Source organism: Gavia stellata, chromosome 4, assembly GCF_030936135.1.
Source record: "Gavia stellata isolate bGavSte3 chromosome 4, bGavSte3.hap2, whole genome shotgun sequence".
Classification (NCBI taxonomy): domain Eukaryota; kingdom Metazoa; phylum Chordata; class Aves; order Gaviiformes; family Gaviidae; genus Gavia; species Gavia stellata.
In genome coordinates this window covers 32,338,846-32,360,059 of record NC_082597.1, presented here as the reverse complement: position 1 = coordinate 32,360,059, position 21,214 = coordinate 32,338,846, and the positions used below count along the sequence as shown (strand labels likewise).

Sequence of the window (21,214 nt, the reverse complement as noted above, 5' to 3'; positions counted from 1 at the left end):
AAAGACGGGTAGCTTTCCTGGTTTACATTCTCTAATCAATTCCTAGTATAATGCTAAATTTACCCATGAGAAGAGTACAGAGTACTTGGAGAACTACTCAATGACAGCAAACAGGAATGACATTCCACCTGCAAAGCCCTGTTCAGTGTATGCACTTACCCCACCATCTGAACATTAGTAACTTACAGGTTTTATTTGTATAAAAATTAAGAGGAAATGTTTTCACTTTGTTCACTAAGTAAATGCTTATCCCAAAAAGCTATGACTGTAAACTTACGAATTCAGAATAATGCCTTTGACAGCCTTATGAATCATGCCATGACTTTGCTCTTCGCCAGGGGAAGAAGTAGCGTGTTACATATGTTGTTACATGAAAGTATCCTATATTGTCTATTTTGATTTAGGATGCTGGTAACACAGCTTAACTCTATACAAGCTGCTTTGATCAGAATAATGTCAACATTTCTTTTTTATATGCTTAAACTATCTCACACCACTGGGAAAGGCTTGATCTCGTTATTCTTTTACTCAGTTCTTAGTAACTGGAATGAAGAAGGGAAGTTGTATGAAGTACAATTGCACCAAAATCGTAAAACTTTTTTTTTAGTAGTTCCTATTCAAGGAACTACTTCTGGTGTTCATAGTTTTAAAAAAAAAAAAGGGGGGGAGAATGAACAACATACATCGTTTCACTTATCTTTAAATTGCTGTAGCTTTTTACCTTTTCTTTCTCTCTGTTCCTCCTCATTTCCCTTCCTCACATACTGAATGGCAAAGGTTTCTTTAGTCCTTATGCACCTAGAATTTGTTTGCATTGGGAACAATTTAAAAAACGTGAAGGCTACAGCTTAGGCACTAATGACATTTACTAGCTTCACTGGCAAAAACAAGCCAGAGAACTGAGGGAGCACCAGAAAAGTATAGGTATCTGAGTAAAATGACATAGGTAAAAATTAAAAATACATCAGATTAAAAAAGGAACAGCCCAAATCAAATGTTTTCTTGCACAGTCACAGAATACTATGTAACAACTCCTAAGATAACAAAGGATTCTCAGCTTCTTCCTCAAAGTTCCTTTCCTAAAGGCAGCCTAATAACATTTTCAATGTTTTAAGATGACAAGTACAGAAGGTGACTATCAAAGTAAATGTTATTTTTAGTAGATAATGCAATGGCAGGTGATTAGTCCCAAAAGGCAAAGTGACAAATGCACTGTTTTTTGGTGAAACTGGACATTTCATCTACTGCATAAAACACACATTTTATCTAGTAAATATTTTCATGTACTGTTGCTGTCTACTGAGGCAAAAACTCACCCAGAAACCTGTCAAGCAATCTTATTAGTGGGTACGTGCCTAGTGTGTGACAGCAGCTGTGTCTAACTCAAATTTCACTGCAGTCACACTGTTTCGAAGAACTCATGTGTACCTTCCTGTTGTTGAAAACCTTTCATTGATGTACTGTATTGTCATAGCTTACTGCACCACCCTTCTTGACATGAGCAGAAAGTTGCAAAGGAATGAGCAGTAAGATTGTAGTAAGCTCTAAATGTTAACTTCACAACTCTAAGGTAATTTCAAGAGGCTAGAGAAAGTTACAAGACAAAAGGAAATGCATAATTTATTATTTCAACTGATAATTTTCTTCTTGACTAGAGACAGCTGAAGATTGGCATCCAAAACTGAAGCTTCTACAGTAAGCTTCTCACTCGTGAACTATTTCAAGATTGTATTTCCTTTATCATGTGACAGGAATAGCTGCTCAAGTGAAGTTTTGGGGCTTGGGATTATTTTCAAAAAATGAATGAATCGATCTGAAGTTATTCCAATAAAAACAATAAGCAGCAAGTCCTAAAAATATCAGTTAGTTTTCATAATTTAATATGCCATTTATAGTCATCCAAACATCTTACTCAATACTGTTACATACAAAACCCACTGAAAATAAAAAAAAAATTAAATGTTATCTTTCAAATGTAAAAGTGCAATTAACACAGGCAAAGTTTTTGTAACAACGTTACATTTCTGCTGAAGTCACTGGCTACATAAAAGCCTAACAGGTATATTGCCTACACTAAAGTGAAAGAGGATTTTATTTTTTATTAATTTTGAATAAGCCTGGTAGTTGATAAAGTTTTACTGCCACCATAAATATGGTACATACATCCAAAAATGCATAGCACAATTGTTTTCATAATTTTCAGTTTTACTGACTTAAGGAACTTAAGTAGAACAACAGTAAGATCCGTAAAGTTCACAAAATAATTAACACCGTAAAACCTTGTATCAAGTAAGTGTGCACAAAACAGCCATCCTGAATTGCTTTCTCCAGAATTCTGATAGCTTTCCAAAGATGTTCTTTAGCCCCAATAAACATTCTTCCTTTACAGTACTGAATAGATTTTCTGGAACAAGATTTACATTTATGATCTTTCATGCATTACATATTCACAATTTGGAAAGAAATGGAAGGCCTTCATACATGTCAGCCTTTAATCTTATCCAGTCCTGAAGTCTCTGAAAAGTTGTTTTTTCTTGTGTTAATATTTTTGCAGCTTTTCTCAGTTTTTCTTCATTTCGTTCTAAATAACGAATTCCATCTGTCTGCAGCTGACTGAGTTTCTCTTTACGACTTTCATCCAGAGGTATGTCTTCATTCATAAGAGGGTTAAATCTGAAATAAGTATCTGGAGGTAACAGCGCATCCAGCATGGTGTGAACTTCTGTATTGAAAACAAATGAAGGAAACAGTTGTATTTACATGAGACAGACAAAGAGTCCTACAGTCTCTGAACAAGTGCTCTGGAGTGACACAGTAAGTGTAAATATGTGCTGCTTTGCTGAGTAAACGTTTTTTCCCCGCTATTGCCTTATCAAAAACCCTTTCTCATTAGAAGGTTTGCAAATGACCCTCTAGCTCTGTTTACTCTGGAAAAGCTTCATCTTTTATTCTAAGACAACTTCACTGGTACGACAATTAAGAAGGCTTTGCAGCTCTCCAGATTTGTAATTACATGTACATTCCATTCCTTTACAAGTGAGAGTGCATTCTGAAGAGCAGGAATGTAACTTACATATTCCCATTCAGGATACCCATGATTTGTCACACTCAGTACTAACAGGAGTGGGTATTATGAAAATGACAGCTATATGTTTTTCTCTAATCTCAAAAGACTGCAGTGAAAAGTATGTAGGTTTAAAGCTTTCTGTTGTTTGCAACTAATTCATTTTTATATATATTATTACAGATTTTGGGTTTGAATTCAACGTTCATTTAATTTAAAATGTTCAAGTTAAATTGTAACAGTTCAGTTAACTAGCAGAATAATAAACTGGCTATGTAAAGTATTTGTATGTTCCTGTCTTCTCTTCCTTTTACAACTTATTTTCTCTCTTCTTTTATATCTCTCTTCTCTTTGTTGGCTCCATTAAATTCCATTTCCATGACTTCATCTTTCATTCTGTTTCCATCTTCTTTGTATTCTTACCACTCTCCTCCATTCTTTTAAACATCTACTGTTATATAAAAATTGTAAAGTGAAAAAAATACCACGGGTAAGACTACAGCAAAAGATTCTTGTTAACTTGAAATCTTCCCTATTTGGTCCCTCCTCCTCGTAAATTACTCAGCTATGTCTCTGTTCTTTCTCACCACATCCAGTCTTTCTTGCCCTGTTTTATACTCTCCCCTTTTTCCTTCATAACATAACTTATCATTTGCTCAAATCTACTCTCCCCTCTTTCCATTCCCTCTCCTTTGGTCTCCACAATGAACTTTCCTTTCATCCTCTTCCCCACCAAATTTCTTGCCCGATTTTTCAGCTGCAATGGAACTTCTTCTTCCCTTGATAGAAAGTGGACAACACATCTCTCCTTCCCACAATTCCCACTGTCTTTCCATGCTTGTGCAAAAACCAAAGGCAGCCCAAAATCTAGCTGCTTCTTACTAATGACAGTCAGTTGACAGAGATCATGCAGCAAGGGATCTAGACCGTAAAAGTATTTCTTCTTCCCTAGCTTTTTACAGTATCAGTTTCCTTTGTAAGGGGCGAGGGAATTATCTGCATCTCAGTATTTCCTGTTTATAAAAACAAAACAGATGTAAACTGCTAGTGATAGAGTTCCAGTGTACCCCCATCCTAGGAACAGAGTTTATTTTGGAAAACACATGCTTGGCTTCTCCTGACAGCAATGGAAGTCATGACCATTGGCAGATACAGTCTAGTCCTTGGAAAAGCACATGTATAAAAGCATGCATAGAAAAGAACAGAACTAAAATGCTTTTTCTGAAGCTGTTGAAAACCAATCAATGTTCTATATTAACTATTAAGCACTTCTGTTAATAGGAAAAACAAACCAAATATATGAAAATACGATTTTTCTACTGAAATGAATTCCTGAGTATGCCTTTATCCTGAAGCAACAGTAAAAACATACCACTTCGTATAAATCCTGTTGGATTATCATTGTTATTCTGATAAAAGATACCTTAAAATTTATCTTTAGTATACCTATGTCATCAACCTCATTAACAGTTGAGAACTCATAAACTAAAAGAGCTTAGCAACAACATAGTGAAGCTGAAGATTCACAGTTCACAGAGATAAGGCTAAGAAACGCATTCATTTTATTATCTCCAAAAAACCTGTAATACTGATACTAAAACATCAACTATACATAATGAGTTACGAAGAGACATGTTTCAAGTAGCTTCAATGGGGCAGGTAGAGCAGAGAAGGGGAAAGACAAAAGGTTGCAGATTGCTCTCTGAATTGGAACCATTAATTCTAAGAAACATAAAAAACTGAAAACAGTCACAATACAACTGTATCTTAAGACACCAACCTTCTGTATCAGTTGCGCTGCTGATAACATTTGTGAGTTTGGCTTTCAAACTGGTGTATGTGACATTGGTCTTTCCCTCGCTTTCGTATCGACCAGTGCCCAAAGATATTAGACACTGCAATGGAACATTTGGCCAAAGACACTTGCACTCATGAACTGCCAGTGCTGAAGGATTATTTAGAAGCAGACCTCCGTCCTGTAAATTAAAAATAAATACAAATGTTAGTACTGTATGTAACATACAGTCATAAAAGAAACTGCAACTATAAACTAAACTAGCATAGCACTAATATACAAAATCAATTACATCAAGCAAGCATTATTTTCCATCTTTTGTGCAACTGTTCTGTTTGTGCTATGCAGCAGCTGCGGAGCTAGGCTTCCTGGGCTTATGGACACTGCCAGAGCAGCTCCTGGGTCTGTGGTCAGGTCTGCTGTTGTGAGTATTGTATAGAAGAGGTAGGCTGAAAGAGCAGCATTCACTGGAATATCTGCAAAAGTTATGACTTCATCTTCTGAAGACCTTTTAGGTAAGACAGATATGCATATTGACAATTTCTTACACAATCAAAAAGTCAGCACCTCAAAATGCTTATTACTGGCAATACAACGATATATTCTATAACAAAATCCAAATCACTACCTGCAGATTACAAAATTAAAAAAAAAAAAACCCACACACAAGAGCTAAGCTTGGCCAAAGCTGCTTTATAAGCACAGTCATTACACAGGATGCCATAAACCTGGATTTAAAACTTGGAAAATCACAGAATCATTTAGGTTGGAAGGGACCTATTGAGCTCATCTGGTCCAACCCCCCTGCTCAAGCAGGGCCTGCTAGAGCATGTTGCCCAAGGCCATGTCCAGTTGGGTTTTGAGTATCTCCACAAATGGAGACTCCAAAACCTCTCTGGGCAACATGTTCCAGTCTTTGACCACCCTCAAAGTAAAAAAATTTTCTTGTGTTCCAATGGAATTTCATGTGTTTTCACTTACACCATTGTCTTTTGTCCTGTCAGTGGGCACTACTGGGAAGAGTACAGCTCCCTCATCTTAATTCCCTCCCATCCTTTATTTGTACACATTGGTAAGATACCCCGAGCCTTCTCTTCGCTGAACAGTCCCAGCTTTCTCAGTCTCTCCTCATACGAGAGATGCTCCAGCCTCTTAATCATCTTTGTGGCCCTGCATGGGACTTGTTCCGGTATGCTCGTGTCTCTCTTGTACTGGGCAACTGGACACAGTACTCCAGATGTGGCCTCAGCAGTGCAGAGAAGAGGGATCATCTTCCTTGACCTGCTGGCAACACTGTTCTTAATGCAGGCCGGGATGCTGTTGGCCTTTTTTGCCACAAGGGTGCATTGCTGGCTCATGTTCAATTTGTTGTCCACTAGGACCCCAAGGTCCTTCTCTGCCAAGCTGCTTTACAACCAGCCAGTCCCCAGTGTGGGTTGGTGCATGGGGTTATTCCTCCCCAGATGCAGGACTCTGCCTTTCCCCTTGTTGAAATTCGTGAGAATTCTCCAGTGGTGGCCCAACCATCTGGTGTACCAGCCATTCCTCCCAGGTTTGTACCATCTGCGAACTTCCTGCAGGTACACCCTGTCTCATCAACCCGGTCGTTACTGAAGATGTTAAATAGTATTGGCCCCAGTACTGATCCCTGGGGTACACCTCTAGTGACTTGCTTCCAACTAGACTTTGTGACACTGATCCCAACCCTCTGGGCCTGGTCATTCAGTTTGCAATCCACCTCACTATCTACTTATCTAACCCACACTTTGTCAGCTTGTCTATGATGTTATGGGAGATAAATGTCAAAGGCTTTACTAAAGTTGAGGTGAACAACATCTCATCATTGCAGAAGGCTACCAGGTTGGTCAATCATGAGCTCCTCTTTGTAAATCCATGCTGACTACTCATGATCACCTTGCCCTTCATGACTCTGGAAATCATTTCCAGGAGGATTTCCTCCATCACCTCCTGAGGGATTGGGCTGAGGCCAACTAGCCTGTAGCTTCCCAGAGCTTTCTTCTTGCCCTTCCTGAAGATCGGAATGATATTTGCTCTCCCAACCTCTCCTAATCACCATGATCATTTAAAGATAATCAAGAGTCACCTCGCAATGCCATCAGCCAGCTCCATCAGCCAGCTCCATCAGCACTCGTGGGCGCAACCCATCAGGCCCTATGAATTTACGTATGTCCAGTTTGTCTAACTGCCACCTAACCTGTTTTTCCTCCACCAAGTGTAAGTCCTCCTTGCACCAGACTCTCCCTCTAGCTTCAGGAGCCTGGGATCACTGAAAGCCATTTTTACTGGTGAAGACTGAGACAAAAGGCAGCATTAAGCATCTTGGCCTTTTCCATGTCATTTGTCAGCAGCTCCCCTGCCCATTCAGTAGTGGGCTCACGTTTTCCCTAGTCTTCCTTTTGCTGTTTATGTACTTGTAGAATACTTTGTTGCTGCCCTTCACATCCCTCTCCAGATTCAACTCCAGGCCAGCTTTTGGTTTCCTAATCCCATCTCTGCAAGACTGGACAGGAGCTTTATACTCCTCCTGAGTCACCTGCCCCTGCTTCCGCCTTTTGTACTCTTCCTTTTTTTGTCCGAGTTCAGTTAGGACCTCCTTGCTCATCCATGCCTGCCACCTTTGCACGTGACAACTACTTGATTGGGATGGTCCTTTCTTGAGCTTGGAGGAAGTGATCACTGAGCATCAGCCAGCTCTCCTGGACCCCTCCTCTCTTCAAGGCCATAACCCATGGGATTCTTCCAAGCAGAGCTCTGAAGAGGATGAAGTCTGCTCTCCTGAAATCCAGGACTGTAGTCCTGCTTTTCTCCCTGCTCCCTTCTCTTAGGATCTTGAACTCCATCATCTCATGGTCACTGCAGCCAAGCCTTTCTTGAACTTTCATGTCCCTGACTAGTTCTTTATTCTTCATAAGCATCAGGTCCAGCACAGCACCCTTCCTCATTGGCTTCCCCATCAACTGTGCCAGGAAGTTGTCATCAATGCACTTGAGAAAACTCTTAGGTTGCTTGAGCTCTTCTGATTGTCCTTTCATCAGGTATCAGGATGATTCAAGCCACCCCTGAGGACCAGGCTGTGGGAATGTGAGGCTTCTTCAAGTTGTCTGAAGATCAGAATTATGCCCAAGACTAATAGGAACAAAGGCTACACTTGTAACTCTGGAAGTGAGGAGAGACGTCTTTTGCTAGCAACATATCAAAAGCGTAGGTGAAGAGGCTGGGGTAAAATACTTCAGGACTAATAAGAATCAGTATGACTGACAAAAAGTCTGACAGGCATTCAAAGAGATTTTGATCCAGCAAAACTCAAAAAGTATGTTCAGCACTTCTTGTGAACCAACTAAGATACAGACTACTTCGGACTTTGAATTCAATAGGACTTTCTATATTGGGAATGTATTAATAAACAGTTATAAAGGCATAACTTAGGCTGAAAACATTATCAATAGCAGAGACAAAGATCTTTATAGCCATTCAAAATCTATTCAAAGAAAAAATAGAAAATATAAAAGAAACAGAATATTGACTACAATAAGGATTATGCAAAAGATCCCTATATCCTAAAGCTCCCTGATCTCCCCATATCCCACACCTGGCCATCTCATTACAAGAACAATAAAAAATGCAATCCAAATTTTCTGAAGAAAGCAAACCTCTACTCAGGAATAGCTTAGAATAAAAAATGTTTTGGAGTTTTTACAGAACATTTTACAGAAACTCCTTTTAACTACAGCTGTGCTAGATAAATAAGTAAAAAGATTACTGAGCTGTGTTTTTTGAGTTTTGGTTTTTTTCTAAGCTTTTATTTCAACCTACAAAAAGCTCTTTTAACAACTTCTGGATACTGTCCGCTTTGCTCAAAACACTGCTAAAATGAATGGTCTCTTCAGTACTTATTATCCTTTGCTTATGTTTAAATTAGCTTCTACATAGAAAACTAAACACAAGGACGTTTTTGTCCTTGATATAATTCCCCAAGAATCTTAAACTAAAATCTTAATAGTATCTTTGTGGTGCTTACTTTTTTTTAAATCCTAGATTAAAAACATGCTTACCAAATAATCTCTACTTATCTTGTTAATATAATTTAATTAAACATGATTGCTCCACCATGGGAAAATTAGTGTTATCAAAAGTTAGGGGGTATATAATACTACAATACAACAATATTTTTGTAATATTGACAAATAAAAGATCAAAGGAAGGTAAAGTACACATACCTACACATACCAAATCTGTATTGTGATAACTAACAGCTTTGTGCAATAATTTCCATATTTAAACATTTTCCAATTTAGGTTTATTGAAATGACAGTAAATATCCAATCCTAATAATTCTCAATTTAGACAACTTTAACATAACTTCTAGCATTTTTACAGATACATGTCACTTTTCGAAAGTTAGAAGTAGGACTCAATAAGGCAGGCAACTGATTTTCTTCTTTCCCTCCAAACAGATTACGGTTGATAATGACCACATCACGATCAATATTGTGCTTCAAATCAGCTTACTCTGTTAAACAAAGATGTTCATCATATTGCTCTTTTGTTTACAATGATCAGCTACTGAAGCAGTAAATAATGTTGTTAAATCAGAGTAGTAAGGACTCAATGAAGGAAATACTGCAATAATTTATTAAATTCTGCAGCTCCAGAAACCTTAGAGCTAATTATGTCAATGGCTGAAATTCCTGTGGAAAATTATTTCACAAGTTTTAAAATTAGTTGCAATGATTTCACATGTAAGTGAATTCTAAGAAAACTGTAAACAACAAAGAATTTTCCAGTTCTAAGATTAAAAATAGAAGCTAACCTTTTGGATTCTAAGTAATTCCTCTGTCTTCGTAAAACTGGACAAAAAGTCCTTACCAAGAAATATATTAAACTAGCCATACAGAAATATGAAAGCCAGATCTGAATTTTTAGAAAAGTAATTGTAAGAAATCATGACATATCCTTCTTCATGCTTGTCCTTGAGACACTGGAATACAATTCCAAGTAACTGACTCTGCAGTTTTGTACATAAGATACACTGAGATCACAAAAATATTCACTGATCCTTGCTCTGAATTCCTATGGATTTAGTTTGTCAATTTGTTTTGGAGAACTGCTAAATGTGGTGTCTTAATTTTTTTTTCTGATTCTGTTGAAGTTATTCTATAGTTATATAATATTATAAAAACTAATCTAAATTATTTCACAGAATCACAGAATCATTGATGTTGGAAAAGACCTATAAGATCAAGTCCAACCATTAACCCAACACCACCATGCCCACTAAACCTATTTATAACTTATATCACTTATTTTTATATATTTATAATACATATTTAATATATAGTAATATATTTATATATAATATATAGTATGTATTTTATATACTCTAGATATTATACACACACACTATTTATAACTTACCAAGTAAAATATTGTTGTTGTAAGCACTGAGCTTTTACAAAGATGTTTATAAAAATACATTAACCAAAATACATTAACCAAAATGCAATATAACCAAAAGACTGATCGATTGCTAGTAGTATGGAGTGTATTGGTGACTAACACAATAGCTTCCTCCTCTGTATTAGTTTCTGTGAGCTTTCTTGCCACTTTAAAGTTTCATGCAGTTAAATAACTGGAAGTAAACAAGGCCAATTTCTCTGATCTATGGGTACAGAGATGCCTCTGTTCTTGTTTGTCTGTTTTTTCAGAAGTCATTCATTTTATGAGTCCATTCAATTTCAAGTGTTCTGTTTTCTTGGTACAATCTCCTGTCTTTGAACCACCTCTCAATCTTAAATTTACATTTTTCAGGTAGTATGATGGTAGAATTAGGATCTTCCCAGCATGTTTCTGCAGGAGGGAAGAATGACAAACCAAGAATAGTAATCCAGAAGCAAAATGTTTAACCCAAGCAATTAAGTTTATTGATTCAGGCCATGGACTGAAAGACAGTCATGGCTGGGGAACAAACAAAAGCAAACACTAGTAAAATACTTTTTAGAAATACAGCAAAGTGGATAGTTGTGATGAGCTATGGAGAAAAATATGACAACTGCTGAAAAGATTAGGGAAATTAGGTATACTAGTGACAAGCTGCACTGCATACTCTACAGAATGACTGTGGGGAAGTTTCATCTGTGACTTTCTATGAATAAAATTGTATTTATACAACAATGCATTTTAGAATGATCATAAGTATAGTGATCAGCAAATGCCAACATCAGCAAGATGTGCAAAACACATTGACAGAATGCAGCCATTCTTCGTGCCCATTACCTATTTTATGTTCTGAAAATATATTCCATAATTTATAATTGAAAAGCATGTATTTCATGGACCCATACTAGCACAGCACAATTCTGATCTCCTAAAGCCTTCATATAAACAAAATAATGCAAACAAAATAGATCTTTATACCACATACAATGGTGTAAAAATCTTGTTCATAAAAATTGATATTCTAAATTACACTATAAACTTCAGATGCAATTCAAATTCTACAAAGCAATGCTGACTTTATGCATGGCCCTAAACTCTTTCAGTTCCTAGTAAGTTTATCAGTTCCTTTTTGACAGACTGGAATGTCTTTAAATGTCCCTCCTTTCATCTATATTATTAGATATATTGCTATGGTATGGTACTGTCTGTGTGCACACAGAAAAAGAGAGACAATATGAACAGTATATTAGATAAACTACTACATTATCAACATACACTTGGCCTAAAAGCAAAACCAGTAGGTCAACTGAAGTGATTATCCCCTTTTATTCAGTACTCATGAGATCAAACTGGGAATGCTGTGTACGACTTTGGACACCGAGTTACAAGGCACTGAAAAACTGGAATACGTACAGTAAAGAACGACTAAGATGGTTTGGGGGCTGAAGCACGTAACATATGAGAAGAGATGCAGGGAACTGGGTTTGCTTAACCTGGAAAAAGAGAAAGCCAAGGAGGAATCTAATCACAGTCTTCCACTACCTGAAGGGGGAGAAGACACAGCCAGACTCTTTCAAAAAGTACAGAATAAAAGCCAGAGAAGCTGTGGAATCTCCATCCTTGGATATTTTCAAAACTCAACGGGACAAGGCCTTGAGCAGCCTGACCTAACTTTGAGGTTTATCCTGCTCTGAACAGGAGGCTGGACCAGTTGACCCCCTGAGGCCCTGTCTTCTTCCAATTTTCCTAAGGTTCTACTCTATTTAAAGAAATATTATATGAATCATAGATACATGTTATTTTAGCTGTAAAATGAAATTACATTTTTAAAGCCATTCTTATTAGAAATTAAACTTTGTCAGTCCAGTTTAAGTCTTGTGGAAAATGAATGTTTGCATTTTCCATATGCAACTCATACCTTGGAATCTGTAATTGAAAGGGTAACTTACAGGAGCTCTTCAAATGACTAAACTGCTGACCAACATCCACAAAAATGTGCAATTGTCCCGAGTTCTGACTCAGGACTCAGTGTCGGGCAAACAGCCAGGGTAGACCCCTCATTCTCTCTGTTGTCGCATTCTTAGATTGTCTGGCCTTCCCTAGATTTCACCATCTCTTCTCATTTAGCTAGTTCTCAATCCAATTGCAAACTCTCTTCACTTCCCAAACATACATGAGTCACCCCTTCCCTTCTGCGTTTTTCTGTGCTGCTACAGTCAGTGCACTGGCAAGTACTAGACGTTTCTTCATATGCTGAACTTTGCAAAACCACTCCACTCTTGAGTCAACTTAATTTGCTGGCAGTACACTGAACACAAAGTGCCAGAGTAGGAAAGTTAATGCAAGTAAGTGCTGAAAAAGGGTGTACAATTCCTAATGTCATCATGCAGGTAAACAGTAGGGAAGAAGGCTTTTTTTAAAAATTTCTAATAAAAATAATGGAAGTAATCAAATAAATTAATCTTAAAATGGAGCTTAATACATATAAAACCAAGCTTGTTAGTGACAGCAAAGCAGTGAACTCAGGGACTGGGACATTACTTTCAGTCTTTTGCCACAGGCTTTCCAAGTGGTAAACATTCAATTGTTACGTTTTGTTTAATATTTTATCAGCTAATTCCTGAGTGAACTCAATGAAATTTTTTTCATACAGATTTTTCCAAAAGATTCCCCATGCAATTGTAACCATATTTTTAGGGCTTGCTGGTCGTTAGCCAGAAGTCTAAAGCTGTAGCTAATGTTTTCTATAAGTTTTTTGATAGTCACAAAATAGTCAGGGAAGGGTCCCTCATGATTTGACTACCAGATCGTAAATTATTTAAAGCAGAAAAAATGCACCTTTTGTAGGCATATGCTCCAATGAAAACTCTCTGATGAAGATACCCTGCTTGCTCAGTTCTAGGGATAAAGAAAGGCCTGGTTAAACATTATGAAACAGATAGGCGCAAATTCTAAAATCAGAAGGAAAATACATCAGCAAGTCTCAAAGACAGTGCTCTAGACCACTTCGGAGCTTGGTAGCACAGGACCTTCTGAAAATCTTGTCCCATTTAAATAATTATAATGAACGCGCATAAAGTCACCGCTCACATATTAAGTAAATACTTTGGAAACAGTTATTTAAAATTAAGATATTCAAATAAAAAAATCAGTTTGAACCATACTTTACCATGGGCAGTTGTTTCTAACAAGTTTACAATACACTGTACATTCATAGGCTATCATTGCATTTCCTAATTTTGTCAGACTCAAGTTGTGCCTTCTAATTGTTCTGTCTAATGTCCTGTGTGCTGCACAGTTTCACTTAAATGATGCTAAACTTTGTGAAGAAAATAATCTAGCACTGGATGAAGGATATATAACTTAAGAAAGCCAAGCCTGATATTTGGAAGCCGAGTTTGTCAGCTCCATAGTAACCACTTCACCTCACTGCCTATGCAGACATGCTTTGCATTTCAGTTCACTTTTACAGACTTGCTCTGTTGTTTACTTTCATTGTCCTCGTGAAAAAGTGGAGACAGAATTAGTACAAAGCTATTGCAGGCTAGGACAAGACATGCTAAGATTCTGAATGGACTTTTGAAAAGTATTTTTTAAATTCTATGTTTAAAGTCAAAATAAATATAATAAATATGCAGATTAAGGATAAGGCTTATTGCTTCAAATGTTTGAAGAGTTGCTGCACTATAACAAGGGGCTACTAATTAGAAAAATTAAAATAACTACTCTAAAAACCATGTACTATAGTTTCCGTAAGTTAAATGAGTATGCCTTGCACAATCATTCTATAAAATCAGCTCAATACATTTACTTAAGTAGCAGCAAATGCCCTCAGAGTAGAAGACAGGAATGAGAAAAAGGAGTTATTTTACTACCTGGAACATCTACTCATACAGATTAACTTCAAGATTCACATCCTGACCTAGTACTCTCATTGTACTGGGCACCCAGTGCCATTACAAGAATGTTAGTATATTCACATATAAAGCTTTAAGGCTTACTCTAACATCCCAGGGCTACGAAATTACAGTTTTTAATATATGCTTTGTGAAAAAGGAATCTATACATTCAGATTTAACTGTGCAATAAACTAGTCCCTACAGTGTTCAGCTCAGATATACTCTCCTCAATACAAAAGGTTACACAATCTGCCGGTTCTGCTAAATATATACAAAAATGTTTGAAGTATTACATTAATCACAGCTCTCCTCCTCTGAGTAACCAGTCTGGTCACAGTACTACTGAGGATGCAACTGTTGAAGAGGAGCTTCCAGCAAGTACAGGAAATCTTTATGTCCCTTCACAAACTATTTTGACCCCATAAAACATATAATGCTTTATAAACATGAAACAGTACAGAAGTGGAATTGTTTCCTCTTTATCTTGGTGACAAGCAATGGACGGCAATGCCAACATTTCTAACAAATCTGTCTAAAATGTACAGTGCACTAGAACAATTTGTTTTAGCTTCATTCTAATGGTGGGTCTGATCTACTTTGCTGAATGAGAGATAAGTGATAAAAGATTTTTTAATAAATTAAGTAATTTTCTATAAAGCATACAATGACCTACAGTTATCTCTTTTTACAATTATTTAATGCGATTTATTTAGATAGATTCACCCTTGCTTCATAATCATGCTAACAGGGATGCTATGGGGTCAACTACATACAATTTATGATGTATTCTGCACTATGCTGACTCCCAACAGAGGCCTTAATTTGTGACAGATATTAATGCAATCCTCCTATACACCAAATTTCTAACAATTTCCGAATGAACTGATTCCATTACTTAAGGAGAGGGAGAGATGCTTCTTTAAATTCCTGAAATAAACGTCTTGTGCTCATTACTTTGTAAGGCTATCACAAAGTTACAATTTCTCTTCAGACAGTAAAAAACCAAACACTCTAGAACTGTGACAAGCGACAGCTCAAGTGTACTCTGAAAAAGGGATTTCCCTTGAACTGGCTAATGGAAAAATTCTTCAGAAAATGTACAGAAAATGAAAATTAAATGCGTTTGTATTTATATTATTGAATGACACTGGTATTAAAACTTCCATTACTGCTGTTTTCGACAGTTTAAAAAAAAAAAAAATCAGAAGGTACATTAGCTACACTTGTACTTCTACTACACCAGTTGCAAAGAGAGATCAATTTACACTGAGATCACATTACATAAAGTAAAAAAAAGAATAACTAATAAAGTTTGAAAGTTTACTGAAAAGCTTCCTTTTCAGTACAACTGTTCTCCCATACAGTATTTATAATTTTTTCCTAAAAATTAGCAACACCGTAATACACTGTTTGCATACACACAAATGTTATGCTAAATGCTTCTGAGTGTTATCAATACTATTGCTATTATAAGCTATACATTTAATAATCTATTTTACATTATTTTACCCCACATTAGCCATGTTTGTTCTTAACATTTGTTTAGAATGAATAGTCCGCTGAAGTAGACTGCTGGGTGATTATCCTAAATTATTAGTTCATCCCAGCAAGTCATTAATTCACAGAAAATGACCAGCTGTCTGAAGACATCAGTGGTTTTATGTCAGATACAGAAAACATACTCTTACACTGTACTGAAGAAGATTTGCTAAGTATTAGCAGACATCGTGAAAGAAAGAAATACGGGCAATAAAATATATTGTCATTAAAAGCACAAGCTTTTAATGCTTGTGAGAGCTTCATGCTCTCAATTCAAGACCATATTCACCCATTAATCACATACGTGATTTTATAATTGATCAGAACCCCCAAAATTTCCTTACTTTGGCTAAAAACTATTTTGATGATTCTAATGATTCACAGGGATTAGAACAGCATTACTGGAATCTGAGGAACATACATGCCCAGCGTGTCAAACAGATGTTTCTCCTGACGCTTTAATCGCCAACCAGTTCCTACACAAGGGAACACGATGACTTTTACGTAAACTGTTTGTAGCTGTATCTACAGTGGGGGGGGTGGGGGAAGAGGGAGAAAGAACTAAAGGAAGAGTTCTGCATTTTCATGAGTCCTCTAAATGAAGAAGTACATGCCTAGATGTCAAAATACAAGATGGGTTTATCAAAGGCAGATAGAAATGGAAACAGAAGTTTTTAGATGAATAATGTCTGGATTTATAAAGCACCTTACATACCAGGCCACTGGAAGTGGTCCAAGAGTCTTCAGTGGATAAAGAACTGGCTGATCAGATGGGACAACAGTCTATATTGAATGGGGAACTCTTTGGCTGGGACTGTTTTCTATCAGAGTTACTCAACAGCTGGTTTGGGGCTCATCCTCTTTATTATTATTTTCTCAAAAGCATGCAACTGCTAACGAAACCTGTTACTATGAAGTTACAGGCTTTGCAAATACAAAAGCCTTACTGTAAATACAGAACGACTCTAAGGTCTATGGAAACCCAAAGGAGACTACATACAGCCAAGCAAAGTGCTCATAAACACAAAGCTATGCTTTTCAGAACTAAGTTGAAATCAGACCAACCATGGGAAAGATCTGAGTAGAGCACTATTGCAGAATGATTTAACAACCTATATATGAAGTAGCTGTTGAAAGGCAACTGTAATTCTAAGTTGTACCTTCCTCTGAAATAGGAAATACATGGCACAGTTAAGATATCACTGAGAATACAGTGTTCCAGCCTGATCAAATTAACTCCTCTGAATTTTGCTTCTAATTTAGAAATGCTAATTTTGAATCTGGTATATCATTCAACTTTGCACAATGTGTATTGGGTCATGCCAAAAGACGCTGAATAGTCCAGTTTCAAGAAAGATTACTCAAACTGCAGCAGGTGCAATGAAGGACCATTAGGATGATCAAGAGAACACAGAGCCTATTTTGCCAGATTGAGACAGACTGGCATATTTAGACTAAAAAATAAGAAAGGGTATGAGTGCTTTCTAGATACACATCAGAAGAGTAAATACTACAAGAAGAAAAGTTAAACTAGAAAACATTACTGGCACAAGGACAATTTGTATCCATTAGCTACAAACAGACTTAAGAATGAAAATCAGAAATTTTCTAGCCATGAGAATAATGAAGAAATATCTTCTTGAAATAACCTTCTACAAAGGTAGCAACAGCAAAGACAGCTTTACATGTTTATGAACCACAGTCTATGATGCAGTTGGCAACCACGACAGAGGACTGAATTTGACCCAAGGGAAACTGTTTTGTTCTATATTCCCTTATCTATTTTTCCTAAGGAAATGCCAGCTGAAATAATTCTAAATTCGGTAGAAAAAACCTGAAATACCTCTGCTACTAAAAACAGCAGTGTAAATATACTCCCAGTAAAAGAAAAATTGCAAGGTAAAGAATCTTTGAAGAGATTGCCAACTGATTTGAGATTTGCAAAATTAACACTATCGATTAATCCTTGTATTGGAAGAGAAGCTCAGTACAGGAAATGGGGCTTAGACATTGTGCCCTATTCGACTAATGGAACGCACTGGGTATTGAGCTAAGTGACTTTACGCACATTTTGCGTACATGGTGAAAATTATTCCTGTCACAGTACTAAAACCTGTATCCACGACAAGAAGGCGGCAGTTTCTTAAACTACAATACAGAAGGCAAATTAGAGGCTGGATGGTGGCTGACAAAGCATGAAGTGATTGTTCGCATTAAGCACCAGACCACCATGTATCAGTAACAAGCCTTCCTTAAGGGAAGAGGTAACAGTATATCAATAGTCCCACTACTTTCTTAGGCTATTATTTGCAATGAATATCACAAGGCTATTTCATATGGAAATATGGCCCCATTCAAGTCAGTATTAGATAGATATACAACCTGGGAAAGTAAAAATTACAAGCTGTCAAGAATTGACAGTAAATTGTTCTTTTTGATCTAAGAAATGGTGGACGGTAATATCAGAACTTGAGAGCAGCAACCTAGATTGTCTGTACAAAGATTACTGAATTGACTTAGTTCTTAATTTTTCACTACACCAGCCTCCTCTGATTTTACAAGATTTGTTCCATAGCAAGTATTAGCTGGTAAACGGTGTAACTAAAGATATATGGACTCAGAAGACTAAGCAAAAAAATAGTTAAATGTAATACAGCTCTTTTGGGAGTGAGGTTTGCTTTTTTTTTTAAAAAAAAAATAAGCACTTTGAAAATTATATTGGCAAAACATCACTCAATCACTGGAGGTAAAAATTATAATACTTCCAAGTTAAATACCTAAACGAAATACACTCTCCATTTCATTTCACTAAACAAATCTTTCAATAACACCTCACTTTGCAAGTCCCTGCAGGGAATCTCGCAAGCGGTCTGCTCTGCAAAATACTACTGGTGCTGTAACCACAGCAATTTCATGAAGGCTGGTAGACTGCATCATATGTGTCCACCTTAAGAGCTGCTAACCAAACCTCTAGAATCCGTAAGAGAAAAAGAAATGCACATATCCATGTAGCTAACACATTCCAGTAAATTCCCTCTTCCTTAAACAGTAGGCAACACTGCCTCCAAGGCTGTAGGAAAATGTGTATGGCAACAAGTAGACAGAGAAACAAAGAAATATTTGTTTCTATCATTGTGAGAACAAGATACACCTATTAAACTGCAGTCTGTATAAGCTCTTGTGCATACTGATCACCATGGCATATCCTAAGAATGAAAAGAACTTCAATGTGACCTATATTCTATGTCTTCTTAGAGCCTGGGAAGCACCCTTGAATCTAATTTTAAAAGCTACCGTGCAAAACCAATTAGGGTAGGATCTACTAAGCGAATCACTTTTGAAGGTCTCTCCTGTAACAAGCTACAAAGATGAAATGGCTTTACAGATTTATGGCCTAATAAAAGGAAGGCAAAAGTTTGAAAAATACAAAGAAACTGTGTATTATCTTTTTTAATGAAGGTGACACTTGAAATTTTAGTTACATCATATTATTGTACTATACATATTTTTTATTTCTAGGTTGTATTCTCACCACACATCCTGTTACACCTGCATTATTAAAACTCCACTAACAGAATAGCTTCCAATTTAACCACTTTAGTATCTGATATTGCTCAAAGAAAATATTATTTGAACACTACTATAAGTCAATACCAGCATTTTAATAAATGGAATTGTAATGCAGCAATGAAATCATGGGAAGCTATCAAGAAAAAGGTGATCAAGTCCTTTGTATTAAATTGAGCATATTTTATTTTGAGAAAAATCTGTGGCTTTGTTAAACTCATGACCAGCACCACACACACAACCCCTGCTGCCCTTTTAATTAATCCTGTGGGACAAATTTAGTTTTTACTGTAAAACCTAGTAAATGAAGTGTGCATAATGATTTTGTTAAATCTTAAATTGTTCTTTTAATTAATTGGCAATTTCCTCAGCATACTGTACTGTCTACTGAAGTGACATTACAAGTACCCCAAATGCTTTTCACACTACAGGAAAAAAAAAAAAAAGAGGAATACACCCCTCTGTGGGAAGTAGGGAAAAAAAAAATCATTGGTTGTAACAGGACTGTGGAGAGGTTAAGAGACCCTCAGTGCTTCATGAATAGATTTTAATATAAAAAAGCTGACATATGTGCCAATACAGCTTCTATATTGTAACATCATGACTTGGTCTCTCTTGACTTGCACAGTTCCTAGAGAAGCATGTTACAGGGATTAAATCCCTTTGAATGTTAATGTGTTCCTCTTTTGAACCACAAAGAACATTAATCCTCCTCCCCTCATCTACCAACAGCTGCACTGTGTCTTTCTACTTGACAGAGTGGAACCAGATAGCATGGCATGATTGACCTGAATGTAAATATTGCTATTTGTTTTTGAACTGCTTACTTTTCAGAGAAACTTAACAAACCTGGCATCAGCTTATCTGCAGCACAAATGAAAATAAGTGTTCAGGCACCTAGAAATCTCTTTCTAAACAATTACATCGGAAGAACTGTAAAAATAATTTATTACCTTATTAATAAATTAACACACTTTACAACCCCCTCAAACATTTACAGTGACTAGTACAGTAAGTCAGACTGGAATGTTCCTAGAGAAAGGCCATGCATGTGTGTACACAAATTCACATGCACATGTAAATATATTTATGTATGTTATGGAAAAGTGAGGGTTAAAGCGAACAGTTCAGTTCAGGCATGATTCCAGCATATACGTCTAGAGTCATACATAGAATCTTTATGAATTAATCTCAACCCTACACATAACTCTCATTCAACTACTTCATACAGTTTGCGAAAGGACTCCAACAAAAGCTAGATCACGTAAGACAAGAATATGCAGACTGACCATAAAACAAATCCACTGAATTTCAATTATCATAATAAATATTTTCACACATTTGAAGATTCCTAAGACCGATCAACTGCCAGAGTGCTTTTCATTCAGATTTAAAATGTACAACTGACTGATAAGCCAGCACAAAACCTGGTGTCCATATATAATTCTTTAGAGTCCCAAACTTCAAAGCCAGGAAACAAATACCCTTGTATTTACTATCCTGAATTTTCACAGATGTTTTACAACCATTTTCACATTTTGGCCATCTCTATTCTTTGAATTATTTAGAAATATCAGATTATATATAAGTTAATAAGAAACTAGCATGGTTTGTGTTCATATGCTAGATGTTGATTAAATAATGGAAGTTTCCAGTCCATCAAAAAAATCCTCAGAAGACCATAATCTTTCTGACACTCTACCAGAATATTGAAGCCTTTGGCATCAATTATTATTTACAATTAATGCGCACTGTGCTGATGCACTTTACAAAAATCATGGTACTATTGAGAATGTCTAACAATGTTATGCTTCATTTATTTCTGTAGTTCAAAAGCAGCCCAACCTGTTAGATAGTGTATAGGCTTAAAGTGTAAGATAGAAAACAGCAAGT

The 21,214-nt window shown here is 36.5% G+C and overlaps 1 protein-coding gene across 1 annotated transcript in view; it reads right to left on the bottom strand.

Moving 5' to 3' along the window:
- Positions 1 to 1,838: 1,838 nt before the first annotated feature.
- The window catches only part of PNPLA8 (patatin like phospholipase domain containing 8), a 41,180-nt gene continuing 21,804 nt past the window's right edge, over positions 1,839 to 21,214 (bottom strand). Inside the window, exons 9-10 of the mRNA XM_059816555.1 lie at positions 4,845 to 5,040; positions 1,839 to 2,722 (exon numbers count right to left, since the gene is read on the bottom strand). Coding sequence (XP_059672538.1) covers positions 2,448 to 2,722; positions 4,845 to 5,040 — 471 coding nt within the window. The 3' untranslated portion in view covers positions 1,839 to 2,447. The remainder of the gene's footprint in view (positions 2,723 to 4,844; positions 5,041 to 21,214) is intronic.